Genomic DNA, 17780 nt, shown 5'->3' with positions numbered 1-17780 from the left:
AGTCACAATATTTTATTCTCTCAAAGAGGAATGGTCTACTCTCTTAATCCTGCAACTGCAACTTTGGAGTAACCCAGGTATTAAATGAGAGCTCACCTGACATAAAGAACTCCATTTTGATCCACGCGGCGCTGCCAACCCACAGGAACTTGTATAGCTGGAAGACCTCCTTCCTTGTCCCCTCCGTCACACTCCTTGCCTCCATTCATTTTCTGTGTCTGCTTGGGACTCTCCAAAGACATCAGCAATAAGATGATATCCTCATATTACACAGCATGATGGCCTTCAACAATGGGCCAGTGCAGCCGGTTTTCCCTAGACTGTACAAAATGCATTGGGGAGCTACGGCTCAGTTTGAAACCAAGTCCTTGAAATCTGCCATGGTGAAAATATCAGTTTCCCATTATAATTTACATTAAATAACCAATATTTAATTCCTGGGGATGGTCTACATGTGTAAAAATGAGTGATTCCAACTAAGCAGAATCATCATTCACCAGTGCTAGGACCTGCCTCAAGTAGAGGAGGGAGGACTGTAAAGTTTTTAGCTGGACATTTTGTCTTGAACCTTGATGTTGGACTAAAACAACCTTCACTGCTTAGAAACCAGTCTCATTTTTACAGTATGTCAGTTAATATTTCCAGGTACTACCCGCCTTTATAGGCCACATTCTTTAAACTTTCTCTTTATCTTCCAATCTGAATCCAAGGTGTTGCAGGTTGGTTCATTTGATGTTTTCATGACTTCAAAATTCCAATAATAGCCTGAAATATATGTAAATATGTAAATAGTATATTTAACGTTGCAAACTAAGAAGCCACATGACTTTAAAATAGAATAACCTCAGTGTACCCGATCACTTTGATGTCCTCTATCATGAAAATCATATGTAGAACTGAACTTGTTCTCATTTACTTACTCTATTCAAACCAATTTACATGCTATTCACCACATGATTTTTTTTAATTACTAGAGAAACACCGATAATTTTGGCACTATGTACACGAATATAGACACACACTCTAACTTGAAATAAAAATGTATCCATAATTTCTTATGACCTGTGAACCAGAAAACTGTTAATCCAATCACATTTTGATTATGCCTTAATACTACATACACCAATGGTTCAGGTTTCTTTCCTAATCATTATATTAGTGTAAAGAAGGTAAGGTTTCTCCTTGTTATATTTATTAAAGAAAAAGTGCAGGAAATAAATTGGTAGTACATCCCCAAATATAAAAAGGTTTTCTCCCAGTGTTACTGGATATAAGAGTGGAAGTTACTTTAGAGTCAAGAATTTACAAAATTCCATCTATGATGGGTTATTTTCTTAATTCTTTTACCAATTCACAAGGCAGCAAAGACACACTAGGTTTGTACAATAGTATTAGTGTGGGATACTCATAGAAGTCATCTTAATGGAGCTGTTAAAAAAAGACAAAAAGTTTTTAAAAGACTAATATTGTGGAAAGTGTGATGTCACAGTTGGTAGTAACAGTTATTTTTGTAAACAAGCTTTTAAATGATAGATTTAATATCTATTATGTAATACATTATTGGAGTCATAAAACTACACTAAATAATGACTCAAAAATTACTTTTGTGGTATAAAAGCGAAGCCCTTGTGGTTTGTGATAAAAATTTCTAGTAAGCATCATCCACAGATTAAAAAAATTGCTATATCTCTAACAACTAAAATAGAAGTAAAGATGATATGCTATTAAATGGAAAACTGTATTAAATGACAACATTCACATAGTAATCTTAAAATTGGTTTCATAAAATTTAATTTAAATATTTCTTACATAATGTGCCCTAAATACACGTGTATAAATAAATAAATCAGTATAAACATCTGTGCATACTTCTTAATCTACATTCCTAATAGTCTATATATTTAAGTGGAGTGAAACATTTTTGTATTTTTTTATTAGAAAAGCAGATTATCTTACAGCGAAAGCCATCATGTATTCAGGCATATGTCTGATTTGTAGCTTTGGCTCCAAGACAGGTTAACGGTATTTTAATAAAGCATATACTCATTTAGATGAAAACCAGGAACTGTGCTCTTGGGTGTGGAAAACATTGGCAGGCAACAGGAAAAGTAGCAAAAATTTACTGTGGAAAATTCAGGATATAAACAAGGTACCAAGTAGTAACACTCCCAATGGTTCTCATGCTGATAATTTGTATCTTTGGGTCCACTTCGTTGTGCTATACTTGTCAGAGAAATGGCCTCACTTACAGATTTAACATTCTATTTCTGTCTTCCATCATGACTTGTACTGTCCACATGTGTGTTTTCCACATTTCATTCAACATTTACAGAGCAGTAACTGTACACTAGGCACTGTGTTAGATACTACAAATACGGTGAGTGCTATGGTATGAATGTTTAGTCTTCTCAGGATTCATGAGCTGAAATTCTAACTGCTAGGAGGATGGTATTAGAAAATTTAGCACAGTGATGCTGCTGCTGGCTTCTCAAGGGCAATGACCCATGTTTGATCCCAGGTACAAAAAAAATAATAATAAATAAATAAAAAAAGCCCTGGGCACATAGCCCTGGGTTCAATCTGCAGTAGTGACACTAAGAGACCTCTTCCACTATTTTATGTTATAGTGAAGAGATAAATCATCTGTGAACTAGAAAATTAACTCTTACTAGATAATACATTTGCTGGTTCCATGATTTTGGACTTAGCAGCTTCCAGAGCTGTGAGAGTATTTTATAATAGCAGCCTGAATAGCACAAGGCATCTTACACTGAGTGTAAGTTTCCACCTTATCCAAAACTCAGTGTAATTTCTGGTACTAATAAGCTACTTAATGTGGCAGTTTGAAAACCAAAATAAGAATTGAATTGTACTTTCACTGCAAAATAACTACTAAAAATATTGACAGTCTTTCAATCATTTTTTTAGAAGTTTTAAAAAACACATAAAACAAGTTTAATATAATAAATTAGATCACTATTCTAAATTATTTTGTCACTTTGGCTTTTTCTTTAAATAAAAGACTCAGAAAATATTCCACATGAAATTAAATACTATCTCCAGGCAGCTCGCACCCCAGCCACCTGAACTCAGCAGCAGACCCACAAGAGGCGAGGCTGCACAGGCATCTGTGCCCCCTCTCCCCCGCCCCCCAGGTACCTCTGGCCTCCTGGCTGTACTGGTACCTGGATACATTCACACCACAGAAGCACAGGGGGGTCATAAAGGTCATTGTCATGAGCTCTAGCCTCAATTTTGATTTAATTCACACAGTTAAAGGTGACAAATTAGTAACTATCACAAATTGTCATTTTCTAAGATGTGCTTGAGGCTTTTGTGTTGCTGATTGTATCACTTGGGCTAAGATGTTGTGATTGATCCAATCAGTTGTCCTACCTGGTATAATGAAAAAGAAATTGCCTCAGAGTCATTAGAAACTCAAAACCTAAAGACAAGCTATAACAGGGAGATCGAAGTATTAACCCAGCTATCAAACCAAGGACAGTACCAACAACAAAAATAGAAATGGGAAGACATTCAAACAAAGCTCACGCACAAACACAGACTTCCAGCTCACCAAAGGTAAATACTGGGTGAAATGAGGTAGAGAAGTCTGATAAATCAACCACCTGGACACCCTGAACTGTGATAGCACAGTAAGTAACAAAACAGATGAATGAGGCTTTAGAAAAATTCAAAACAGATATAATTTCTATATATAATATAGAGGTGGTGAGCAGAATGAGTAAGATTAGAGATTCTACAACAGAAATAGATTAAAAAAAAACACAAACACATGAGCTCAGAAACAAAATAGAAACTATGACTGTCCAATACAGGAAAGAAATGGCAACACTGAATGCCCAGCACAGGAAAGAAACGGAATCCATGAAACAGATTCAAACAGATATCCAGGAAATTAAAAACTCTATTGAAAATTTACATAACAGACCGAGCCTATATGAAGACAATCGGATATTAGATATAGAAGACAGGATGGAGATCAGTGACCATGAAAAGAAGGACCTCTTAAAATAGTAAGGGAACCTGAGAAATCAATCTGACAGCTCCTAGATGATACATAGAAGAATAATATAAAATTGATAGGAGTCCATGAAAAAGCAGGGAAAAGTACAAATGAAATTAAAAAAAAGTTCACAGAATTAATGATAGAAAACTTCCCAAACAGAGCAAAATAATTTGACATACAGAAAAGTGAGGCATATAGGACTCCAACTAGCCATGATAAAAAAAAAACTACACCTACATATATAATAATCAAGATCCCAGAAACCCAACAGAAGAACAAAATACTATAAGCAGTAAGAGAAAAAGAAACAACACATGCAAAGGAAAGCCCATCAGAACCACAGCAGATTTTTCAACACAAAAACCTCAGGTCAAGGAGATCCTGGAGTGAAGTATTTCAAACCCTAAAAGAAAACAACCTCCAACCTAGATTGATCTATTCTGCAAAACTATCTTTCAAAATTGATGGGGAAATAAGATATCTCCATGACAATGAACACCTGAGAAACTTCATGAATACCAAACCAGCACTCCAAACAATTCTAAATAATATCCTAGAAGATGACAATGAAGATCCCAACTCCATGAGGCCCAACAGAGTAAATCCAGCAGGCAAAGCAAGAAATTAAAGGGAGAGGGGGAAAATTTAAAAAGAGCCAACAACAGGACAATAACATGACAATGATAAGTCAGTACATATCAGTTATAACCATTAATGTTAATGGCCTAAATTCACCAAGCAAAAGAAATTGACTGTCAGAATGGATTAAGAAGCAAAATCCAACAATATGCTGTATACAAGAAATGCATCTAGTTCAAAACGAAACTCAGACTGAAAGTGAAAGGATGGAAAACAGTTCTCCATGTGACAGGAACCCAGAAAAAAGCAGGGGTAGCAATCTCATTTGCAGAAAAATAAATATCAAACCAAAACTAATTAAGAGAAACTAAGAAGGTCACTACATCCTTGTAAAGGGAACAATCCAAGAGGAAGAGATGACAATCATAAATATATATGCACCAAACACTAATGCCCCTAACTATATAAGACAAATATTAATGGACATAAAACATCAAATAAGCACTAATACAATTATAGTAGGGAACCTCAACACCCTACTGTCACATATAGACAGGTCATCAAGACACAAAAAAATCAGTGAAATACTCAAATAAAATACTAGAAATACTGGAACCGAAGCATGCTTTAGAACAAATGGACTTAACAGACATATACAGAGTGTTCCACCCCATAAAATCAGAATATACATTATTTTTGGCTGCACACAGGTCATTCACCAAAATAGACCACATACTACCTCACAGAACATGTTTAAATAAATGCAAAGGCATTGAAGTTATCCCCTGTATATTATCAGACCATAGTGTAATTAAACTGGAGATCAATAGCAAAAGAAACCACAAGAACTTTATAAACACATGGAAATTGAATAACACTCTCCTGATCAAAAAATGGGTTAGGAGATTAAAGAAGAAATTAGAGAGTTTTAAAAAATAAATTATAATGCCAGTACAACATAGAGGAATCTATGGGACACAGTGAAAGCAGCTCTATGAGGGAAATTTATAGCAGTGAGTGCCTACACTAGGAAAACAGAGTGAGCTCAAATAAAAAACCTAATGCTTCTAGAGCTTCTTAAGCTTCTAGAAAGAGAAGAGCAAGATAAAACCAAAGCTTGTGCAAGGGAGGAAATTATAAGGGTCTGAGCAGAAATCAATGCAATGGAGATCAATTAACTTTTTTTGATTCTACATATGAGCGAGATCATACAGTATTTATTTTTCTGCCCAACATTTCATTTAATATAATGTCCTCCAGGTTTCATCTACATTGTTGCAAATGGCAGAATATCATTCTTTTTAATGGCCCAGTATACCACATTTTCTTTATAGATTATCCGATGATAGAGACTTGATTCTTTATCTGAGCTATTGTAAATAACACTAGCATAAATATGGACATGCAGAAGTCTCTTTAATGTACTGGTTTCATTTCTTTTGCTCTATACCCAGTAGAGGGATTGGTGGATCATAGGGCAGTTTATTCCTAGATTTTTGAGGAACCCTCACACTATTTTCCATAATGTCTGTACTAATTTACATTCCCACCAACAGTGGAAGGGTCCTCTAGTCTCTGCATCTGAATCAGGACTTTTTTCTTTTGCCTTTGGAAGAAGTCCCTCTTTGAGGTGGGGTGAGGTGATACCTCACTGTGATTTTGATTTGCATTTCCCTTACTATTACTATCACTATCAGGATGTTGAGCATTTTTTCATACACTTCTTGGCCATTCATGTTTTCTTTTGAGAAATGTCTTTTGCCTATTTTAAAATGAGGTTTTTTTGTTTGTTTGTTTGTTTTGCTAATGAATTACTTGAGTTCTTATTTACTGTGGATATTAAACCATTGTGAGAGGTATAGTTTGAAATTATTTTTCTCAATTCATAGGTTATCTTTTCATTCCACTGACTGTTTCCTTCACCATGTAGACTCTAGTTTGAAGCAATCCCATGTGTTTATTTTTGCTTTTGTTGTCTGTGCTCTTGAGATCTATGAAAAATATCCTTAACCTTGGCCAACATCATGAAATATGTTCCCTGTTTAGCATTTTCATAGTTTTGAGTCTCACATTTAAGTCTTTAATCAATAACAAGTAAAAGTCAACTTTCACTCTTAAAGTGAAAACAAGAACTCAGCCAAAGACGAAAGTCATCCAAAGAAATTGCCTCTGGAAAGGTTTAAGGGTCTAGGATCATTCAAGCCCAATGAATGTTCAGAAAACAATCAAATGTAAAGGGAACTATAGTCTAATAAAGCGTCTGATAAGTTCTTTCAAGAACAAGAGAAGGAAGAATGTTTCTGTGTAGATTTTGGAAAGAGCAGCCCAAAGAGAATACAAGATCCATGAAATATATGATCTTTTATTATGTTTATGCAGCTCACATATCAGGAACAAAATGAGTAAGTAATAATACTCATGGATGTTTAGGGGTATCATATACAGTGTCTCAAGGGGAGTCCATTTATGTGACCAACTTCTCAATGGAATTCTCAGAATGGCAGAGAAAAGCACAACAGCCAAAGAAAGTTCATGTACAATGTATGTAGGCTGGAGAGGAAGGGAATTTCATTATCACAAAATGAGACACAGTATTTCAAAAGACAGATTAAAGAAAAGCAAAACCTGTAGAAAATAAATGGACAAACATGAGTAAAATGCAAGACCAGTTATAAGCAGGAGGATTTTGGGCCACATTTCACTCACAGAAGTATATGGCATTGATACGATTTGAAAATAGTAAGAGAAGTAACTGACAATATCTACATCAAAAAATCTCACATGGAAATTTGCATTCCTGCTTTACCTGGGAAACTGGATACCGTGGTAACACTAGGTCAACATTCCTGCTTTGCAACAATTATCTGGAACAGAGCAGAGGCTGCTCCTTTAGAAAGGACTTGGATCTCCAGTTCACTGAAGTGGTTTCCCGCTTCATTCCCACCAGCCTGGCCTCTATAGGCATTTGGATTTCCAACTTCTGAAACAGAAAGGACCTTGAGGTTAGGATTGCAGGACTCAGTATGGCCCTTGAGGAGATGTACAATGCATTTTTATAGATCATTTACCCTATACATCATAGTTTATTAAAAATGGTGGGGTATGAATTCTCAGTAGTTTACCATGTATTATTGTTAGTATACATAGGGACACCAGTAAGTGAGCTAAAAATGAAGCACATAGTTAACTCTCCTATCTCAAGAACTCATCTCAGGGGGGCAAATAATTATAGGATCAAATTGTACAATTTATTTGTTATTAAGATACAAAAAATGCCACCAAATTTGACACCCTGGATTAAAGAATTTGTTTTAACAAATATGAAAAAATGTTATAAAGTCTTTCAATGGTATACTCAGGACTTTATAACCCCTTAGTTTATTTTCTTCTATCCTCCAGGAAGACAGGAAGTTCTTGCTATAGTGTGCTGTGTGGTAAGACCCTTACTCAGCCTAGGTAACAGAATCCTGATTACCATTTAACTTATTTTGGTCTATTTTCATAGCCACTGGACAATCTTTTGATTATCTGATACATTTCATAGGAATTTAATTTCTATAACAGGTGACGTATAAACAAATAGATCACCTGTTATGAAAATTTGGTTACTGTAAACATTGCTGGTCTGCATTAAGATCCCTTTACTCTCAAGAATAACAGAAAAATCAAGTTTTTTACTTGGAAGAGCTAAAGACCACGTCCTGTACCATACTTACTCTACCTGATACTCTCCCATCTTTGAGGTCTTTCTTGATGGTTAGTCTACTAGCTTTCTGTTTTGTCCCTTTTTAGTGCCACCTTCCTCCGATACCATTATTAAAAAACCAGGAACTGCTTTGGGTCAGAGAAGGACATGAAAATATGTAGCACAAAAAAATGGCAGTATGCTTTAACGGTGCTGCTACTCAGAAAGTAGCCTGGATAGACAAAGGAGCAGTCTAAGGGGTGCAGAACAAGGTTGGTAATCCCAACATACTATAGGTACTCTAGGTTTTATGTTAATGTTTTAAGTACTTCAGAGGCACCAATTATGTGGGAAACACCGTGATGGGCACTGGAAACTCAGACACAAGAACACAGTTTTCATTTGAAAGAGCCTGCTGCCTGGGGTGGTGGTGCTGGTGGTTGGGAAGTTGGACAATCAGGTAATGCTATATGATGTCAAATATGGTAGAGGGGAACACAGAGTGTTAAATGAGTGTAAAGAATTGGTCTGGTTTTCAAGAGTAGGGATGTCGGCCAGGGACAGGGTAGATTTAAGGATGCAGAGACTTCAGATAGGTAAAAAAGGATTAGTGGGAGACCTCAAAGTTTAATCCATGCAAATGATTGCTGTTCTAAAGGATTAATAATGAAGATTTTATATTCTCGTCTGTTAATAACATTTACAATATCATACTCTTTTTTGTAGCTGGTAAGATAACATAAAGGTCTCATTTTGTCAGACCTTTTAACCCTGAGGTTTCATAATTAATGAAGCATTAATGAATATTTTCTGCCAGGTGTGTGGATGCCTGTCTGATGCCTGAAACAAAAAATGATGACATCAAATTTTAGGGAAGCAAATATTGTTATCAAGAAAACGTACTATCAAAGAATGCAGATTCATTTTAGTAAGAAAAGGATATTAGATGTGAGAGCACTGAAAGCAAAAACCAAGGGGAGCAAGACATGGGTAAGGAAGATTTAAAGTAGTTTCAAACTAATGGATAGTATACCTCTCAAATCGAGGCGTCTGAGTGATAAAGAGATGACTGTAGCGTTAAAGTAAATTTAGCCAAATGTATAAATAAAATTAACCTTTACGGAACTATATTCTAGGAACTTGGCAGCATTTTATCTATACACATATTAACTAATTTAATCATTACTGTAACTCTATAAGGCAGGTACTTTTTTCTTTTCTAGAACTAAGGACATTATGGTAAGGGAAATTTAAGTATTTTACATTTTCTTTCCAGCACTAATAATTTAGATCCCTGTCCCCTTTTTCCTTCTAAGTATTTATAACCATCCAGCATTCTGTATATTTTATTGTTTATCCTATTATTGTCCTTCTCAGACAAGAATGTCAGCTCTGTGAGCACACAGGATATAGCAGTCATCATAACAAATAGCCTTGCTACCTTTTGTTCCTTAAAGAATGTCTTCATATCATACATCTTTACCTTCCATGGGACAACATAAAGAGCCTTATAGTGCTCAAGTCAAGAACGTCTGTGAGTGGATGATGAGGACAATGGATTAGTCGGCATATACCGAACCCTCGCCGAGCTCGGCATTCAGCTAGACACTGAAAGATAGGGAATACAAAATACCGTCCCTATTCTGAAAGAACCTGGCGCTGAGGAATGGAAATAAGGCAGAAGCATGAGGCCAGGTCCTCCCAAGACTCCATGGAATAAAGCTGCAATAAGCCTTTTTGGAAATGCACTGTTCACAACTCTATGCCTCTATATGTATTGTTCCCTGAGCACAGAGAGATTTTTTCAAAGAAACTTTCTGTTCTCTTCAGAGTTATCCATTCATTCCTCTCCTACAGTACTGTTTACACGTGTGTAACAATACCTGATGCTCTATTGTAACATACGCATATTTCTTGTTTCATATATTTTTGTCATTGTGGTTGGAAACACAAGATTAAGTGTATGGTATTAAAATAATGTGTTAAGGTGATTTCATTTTTCTTACCTTTTAAAATAATAAAGAATTTACTTTTATGCCCTTAAAATATAACCATAGATGGAAAAACTCATGTGAACAATAATGTCAAAACTATTGAGTAGTGAACAAAAACACACAAGGTGTCGAGTTGCAGGTGTGTATCCAACTCAAACTGGAGATTAAACAGAATCTTATTTTTACTTTCAGCACACTTTCTAGATTCACGGGAGGCTCTCTGTACCTAAAGAGTTCCTGGCACACAGATAATGACTTGTTGACTAAATAAATGAATGCCTATAGACTAACCATGTCAATTAAATGCTAAAAGGCATGGCACACACTAAATATACTATAGGGATTTAAATGAAACAATAGAAAGAACAGTAAATTCAGGGTAACAGAGTTTGTTATATGCACTTTTACAAAGACATACCTTTGAGCAAGACACTTAACATGAGCTTTAATTTGTAAAATTAATAGATTGGACCAGACCAGCATTATTCAATTATTATATCAGTATTCTATTGTCAAATGAAATAGAAATGGAACTCCATTATATAAAACATAAAAAAGATACTTGTTAGCAAAAATTTTATTTTATAAAACAAAATTACATTATTTATTAAGGACCATCAATAAGAATGTACTATTATGATTAATAAAAAGTATGAAATCATGGGATGTTGGTGACAACTGAAATTTTAAATCATCTTCATTTAAAAAAATTTTTCTTTTTATTTTTTTGGTTTTGGGGATTGAACTTAGGACTTTGCTCTTGTGAGGCAGGAGGTGGCACCACTAAGCTAAATCCCCCGCCCTATGTTTTGATTTATTGTATTGACACAATTCCAATTAACAAAGATAAGTGATTATAAATGGAAACAACTGTTTAAAACAGCTAATTTGGCAAAATTAAAATTTCTGCAAATAAAATGGTCCAGATGCTTGAAGGAGTAAGAAAAATGTTTCTTTTTCCAAAAACTGAATGATTATATTTAATTTTTATTCATGTTTCTGCCTATATACAAAGATGGACAAGAACTACCCAAAATTTACTGTTATTGACATCTACCAATAATAATATACATTGATTAATAAAAAGTATGAAATCAAAAGATATTCAAGACAACTGCAATTTTAAATTATTTTCAAGGCTTAGTAAGCAAGAGACTTCCTTTAAAGTAATGTTTTCACATTAACTTGTCACTGCAAAATTGGTGATGAGTGGTGCTGCTGCCTGCTTCAAAAGTGCAAGGTCATGAGTTCGATCCCCAGTACCAAATAAACAAACAAATAAACAGATAAATAAAACTGATGATGAGCGGTAAGAATACATGCCAGGAAGATGCCTATATGTCTTATTTGTATGTATTCAATGTGGCATACATATATCACAATAGTCTTGCTTGCTTAACTTGATTTGGATATATTATGTTGGACCCAAGCTTTAAGAAGGCTAATGAGAACCATAAAAATAAAAAAACAAATATTTGTAAAAAGTTTAAGTATCTACATAAACATTAGCAGAAAAACTTTTAGCTATCAGTCCATAGAAATAAACGAGCAGCATAGTCTATTTTTGTTTTATGGCCTCTAATGTGTTACAATTTGATATAACATAGTTGCAGGTGCGTGTTATTTTTATTATAGTCTTAACATAGCTACAGTTTTTAAAGCTTTGAATGTCACCTCTAGCATTTGTAAAACCTTGAAGAACTGGATGCTCTTTCTGGTCCTTCTAAATCTACACCTACATAACCTAGGAAAGCAAAAAAGATTTTTCAATTCAGTCTGGTACACATTTGCAGAGATTCAACACTCACAGGACAGGAAAGAACATGATCAGATAGAATTACAGAACATGAGCAACAAGAAATATAGCTTTTAAAAAAACATACCAATCTTCCTAGTACAGGATAAATCTCTATGTACATAAGCTAAAGCAACTTTTGTACATAGATTCATGAAACCTCCAACACGACATTGTTGGTGTAGTGTATCTTAATTTATAAAAAAGAATTTCACTCCCATGTACTTATTTTCTGATAGACATTTGTCAGATGTAGAATAATTCCTGTGATTATTTATTTTAAGAACATATTTTGATTTGAACTACAGAGGAAACTCTTAACTTTCCACTTAATAAATTACTGAATGAACCAAAACTTCCTTTTGAAGGGACGTTTATTTCTGCTTTTAATAGCTATATGATTCTTAAAATCAGCTGTGCTGTTTACAAAGCTACTGAACCGATATTTGTTGTTCTATTTAGAAGTATAATAAAATATTTTGTAAATTAATGAGATATATAAAAAAGTCAATGTGTCTCTGAAAGCTAAGTTGAAAAAGTTTTAACATCAATCTCTTAAAAAACTATGTTGAATTAAGTTGAAAGAGAAGTAAATCTTGGGGGAGAACCCCTAAATCTTCAATAGTTTTACATTTAGATTACTTTGTAAGTGTCTCTGAGTTTCTGTTACAGAAATTATTTGATGCTACATTACTAGTATGAAGAGAACTTGTATCAATTTCTGGACTTTAATCAGTGAAGTAATAGCAAAAGTCTTTGGTTTAAAAAGACAATACACATTTTACAAGTTAAAACAAAATGTTGTTACAAGTATTTTTTTAATGATTTTCTGATTCAATAAATCTTTTTAGCCAATGGCCCAATTATACATTTAGATTGTCTTGAATAAAAGGCTTTCTTTTGTTGTTATATAAGTAACATATTTGACTGTGGCTGAGAGACTGAATTTGATGATGAAATGATGAGATCATTTGGGAAGTATGGCTTGTTTTCATTAGATTCTTTTATTATTTTAAAAATATGTTGATTAAAAAAAGTTACCAAGTATAGTACGTCCACAACTTACGAATGAGTTCCATTCTAGGAGAACATTCATAAATTAGATTCGTTCATAAATCTGACAAAGTGAGTCTGACATGCCTTTGATACAAATATATAATATTTGCCTGTGCTACCTAGCAGACCCCTCCACATCATGATACTGCTTTTCTTCTTGCTTCCAGACATTCTGGGCTCTGACTGAGCACTCTACTGCAGTGAGCACACGGCTGCACAATGTGAAAATGTCTGGCAGACACATGAGCCACTTCTGTGATTTGTTTACATTTACAAATGTAGTACAAGGTTCCTTTGTATCTGTGAAGGTTCACAACTTGAATGTTCATAAGTTGGGGACTTACTGTAATTATTAAATGGAAAGCCTACTGATTGAAAAATGAAACCTCTTTTAAAATAGATCTCACAATATCCTAAAATTAATTGCCATGAAAATGACAGAATTTCAATAAAAACTGATAATCCACAAGCGGATATTTCTCTATTTGATAAATGTTAACTAACATTTCTTGGAAACTAATAAAAGAACCAGGCAAGAAATTAATAAAGATATGTGAGATTCAAACTCTGTAAGTCACATGCTCAATCTACTGAACTACACATGGAACTACTGAAATCTAGAAGAATTAACATAGATATACAAGATCTTAACTATGTAACCAACATGCTTAATCTATCGGAAATACACACGAAACTATATACATCTACACGAATTATAGATACACATTTAAAAGAATCCGCACACACTGGGAAATCAGCGCAGTATGTTGGTTAAGGGTGTGATTTCTTTTCTTTTCTGGTACCAGGGATCTAACTCAGGACCTTGTGCTTGTGTGGCAGGTGTGGTGCCAATGAGCTAAATCTCCACCCAAGAGTGTGAATTCTAAATACACATTGATGGGATTAAAATTCTGTTACTTGATATCTGTCTTATAGGATGTTGCTTCTCTGACCCTGGTTCCTTATCTACAAATTGAAGACACAATATTAGTACCTGCCATAAAATAGTGTTAAAAAAAAACTGAATAAAGTGCTTGTAAAGTACTCGTTTCCTGGCCCAAAGTAAACACTATATAAATTCATAAAGGAAATCTTAGTGATACCAACGAAATAAATCATACAGAATGTATCATCTCAAATTTTCATGAAAAGAGAACGCCATAAGAAAACAAAACCCTCAAATCCAAATAGGTTTGCAAATTAAAAAAAAACATTTATTCATATACAGGTAGTATTGAAAGTCAATCTGAGGTCACTGATGATGAATTTTTTGCAGAATCTTGCAGGACATGACTTATCTGACAGGAGAGCAGTAGGGATAGATTTGGATACTCTGGTTTATCTAGATGTTCTCCCACCCACTTATAGGTGGGGCTTTTTGGAGCAGGATGAATCTAGGGTATGTGACACTGAGATTAAAGGTATGTGGTGCTAAATTAGTCTACTGATTAGAATTGGAATACTTCTGGGTGTGGCTGAGTGGATTTACTAGAAAAGGCCCACCCTGGATGTGGAGAGCACCACCCAAAAGGCTTGGAGCTTGCATGCGACAAAAGGGAAAGGCAGGCTCTTGTTTGTCGCTTGCTGCTCCCTCCTTGCCGTCCTGTGAAGTGCTTCTCCTCTACCATGTCCCTCCCTATGCCAGGCCTTCTTGTCTTGGAGCCAGCTGGACATATAAAAGGTCTACAAACTTTGAACTGAAATAAACCTTTCCTCCTTTAACTTGTGGGTGTTGGGTGTTTTATCCAAGCAGTAAGAAAAGTGAGACATTGAGGATAAGAACAGAAAAAGGAAAACAAAACAGATCACAAGATATTTGTAATTTAATGTCAAATTGTTTTAAAAATGCATTAAATATGCAGGGGGAGGCAGATAAAGAATGATCACGATAAAGCCAATGTTGCAAAACATTAAAAATTGCTGAGTTTGTGTGAAGAGAGTTCTTTGTGCTATTGTAATGTCTGTGTAAATTTGAAATTATTTTTTAAAAAAGGAAGCTCTAAAAATATGTAAGGAAAAACAAAAATAAAATGGGACCAGGGTTTTGGTTTTGTGAGAGAGGCAATGAAATCTGAGATATGGCGACTGTGTTACTGAAGATATGGAGAGTAGAATCTCATTGTAATGAATGTTGATATGAAGTCAAGGAGTGTGCAGTACAGATATAAGTGGAGGGAAGGAAATTAACTGTGGGTCTAAAAGAGGCAAGAAAAATAATTTGATCTGAAAGAGTTAAAATGTTGGGGAGAAAAAATATAGTCAGGAAAATGAAAACATAAGTGATTAAATGCTCATATAAAGAAAAATAATTCCATATGAAGCTAGGAAAGGTTCATGTCATATAAACTGTTTTACTTTTGAATCCTTCCAACCTTCACATGAGTTGAAATAAATCAAGTTTAAGTTACAGGATTGTTCATAAATATTGTGAAAAATAAATCTATGTTGGATAAATGGAGAAAGACTGAATTTGGCTGAGTGATGGTGTAAGATCCTCCCAGGGAGGAATCCCACCACTCTAAGTCCGGGACGCCACGATGCACCATAAACACCCCGGAGAGACGATTCTTGATGCAAAACACAAGAGGTCTTTATTCCAGCGCGCTGGGGCTCAGCTCCTAACCCTCGCAGGGGCAGAGGAGTTGAGCCCCGAAGCAGGGCAGACACACAGTTTTTAACAGAAAAAACCACAAGCTATAGGGTAGGGGGAATTCCGAGAAAGGGGTCAATTACGGGAACATTCAGTTACAAAGGGTGGGGACTTCGGGGAAGTGGGACAATGGATTGTTCAAAGGGGTAGGGTCTGTTCCGCACCAGACGTTTATCTTGGTTCCTGCCTCTCAGGAATGTTTAAAGCGACCTTTTGACCTGTCATGGTTAGCTAACTCTGCTAGGGGTTGGGCTCTTAGAGCTTCTTAATACTTTTCCTAACAATCCTCCCTTTTTCTTTTTCCACATGTTCTAATCTTAGAACCCTTAATGTCTACTTTCTTCATGTCCCATACCTAAGGCTTGGGTTCTTAGAGCCTCTTAATACTTTTCCTGACAATGGAAAGGAAAAGAAAGCCTTCTTGAAAAACTGATAAGAATGATTTCTATGAAGATGTTTATATGAAACTAGATTTGTCTTAAATATTTTGCAAGACAAATATTATTACATGAGGCACAACTAATAGAAACAAAGACACAACACTGTCAATACTTCAAAATGATCATCTACTCAGAAAAAATATTTTTCAGGACAAATGTTGTTAGATGAGGCATAAGTAATATAAGAAACACAGCTGTTGATACTCCATTGTGATCATCTGCTCAGGAAACCTAAACTGAAAAATTAGAACTAATGACAAGGGTAGTTAGAGGATGACTAGATATAACACTAACATACAAAAACTAGAAGGGAAAATTTCCCCACCCAGTAGAAAATATATTCAAAAGCTATACTGTTAGTGTAGAAGTAGGCAAACACTGTAACAGAAGAGCACAACCACGAAAATAACCCTCCTGTAAATTTACCTCACGGAAGCAACTATTTGAAATCAGTGGAAAAGGACAGTCATTTAGACAAATGGTGTTGCAGTGATTACACTCCCATTTAGGGAAAACAAAGAAAAGAGTTCTTTTCATAAGTCATGTACTTCCCAGAAATGCATTCCAGGTGATTCTTGACTTAAAAAACAAAAAGCAAACCAAAATAAGATATAAATCTATCAAGAAAATATAAAAAAATACATTTATTTGTGATATGCTTATGAAGGTCTTCTAAAAAGAAATACAACAAATCCTACAGTGAAAAACACTGGTAAATGGGACTACATAAAAGTTCTGCCCAGCAAAAGAACAAAAACAAAACAAAAAACAAATCCTTCAAAGTCAAATGATAGCCAGGAGAAAATTTCTTTGACACATATAGGAATCAAAATGTTAATATCTGAAACATAGGAAGAACAACTGCAAATAAATAAGAAAAAGTTGAAAGGCTAAAAAATGGACAAACTGGGAAGAGGAAATGTAAAAAGGCCAGCAAGCATAAAAAGCGATGCTCGATCTGTTCCAAGTTCAATCTAAAAAAAAAAAAAAAAAAAAAAAAAAGAGAGAGAGAGAAATATAAAATACAAAATGATGCAATAAAGAAATATTTGTTTTTACTTATAAGATCAGTATCTATTTGAATTTTAAAAATGCATATCCTTTGAAACAATTATTCTTTACTATGTGCAAAGAAAAATCAAATATGCTCACAGTCATGTAAAATGGTATTTTCCTTAATATTGAGAGTGAAAATTACAAAATAATCTAAATTCCTATTAATTAGAGAATGAATAAATAGATTATAGAACAATCATACTATGGAAGAGAATATATCACTTAGAAGAGGTAGTTCTATGGAAATATTTCTCATTTCTTTTTTTTTTTTTTTTTTTTTGGTACTGGGGAATCGAACTTGGTACCTTACACTTGTGAGGCAGGCTGCATATAGAAATATTTCAAATATTTCTTTACTATCAGGTGAAGAAAAGGGATTTGAAGAATAGTTTTTGAGTATAAAATATTAAGTGACATTTACATATCATAGTATGGCTGTATCTATCTCTACTGGTAGATGGTAAAATTGGGTTCCTTTTCAATAAAATATCAATT

The 17780-nt window shown here is 34.6% G+C and overlaps 1 protein-coding gene across 2 annotated transcripts in view; it reads right to left on the bottom strand.

The window, feature by feature from the left end:
- Mbd5 (methyl-CpG binding domain protein 5) overlaps positions 1-17780 on the bottom strand; it is a 137248-nt gene that overhangs the window by 51326 nt on the left and 68142 nt on the right. For both annotated transcript variants that reach the window (XM_019207043.2, XM_019207044.2), the window contains exons 2-3: positions 7416-7589; positions 97-765 (exon numbers count right to left, since the gene is read on the bottom strand). In XM_019207043.2, the coding sequence (XP_019062588.1) occupies positions 97-242 (146 nt within the window). In that variant the 5' untranslated portion in view covers positions 243-765; positions 7416-7589. The remainder of the gene's footprint in view (positions 1-96; positions 766-7415; positions 7590-17780) is intronic.

This window comes from Fukomys damarensis, unplaced genomic scaffold (genome assembly GCF_012274545.1).
Source record: "Fukomys damarensis isolate Sample0158 unplaced genomic scaffold, DMR_v1.0_HiC HiC_scaffold_29, whole genome shotgun sequence".
Taxonomy (NCBI): Eukaryota; Metazoa; Chordata; class Mammalia; order Rodentia; family Bathyergidae; genus Fukomys; species Fukomys damarensis.
This window is presented reverse-complemented; position numbering and strand designations above follow the sequence as displayed.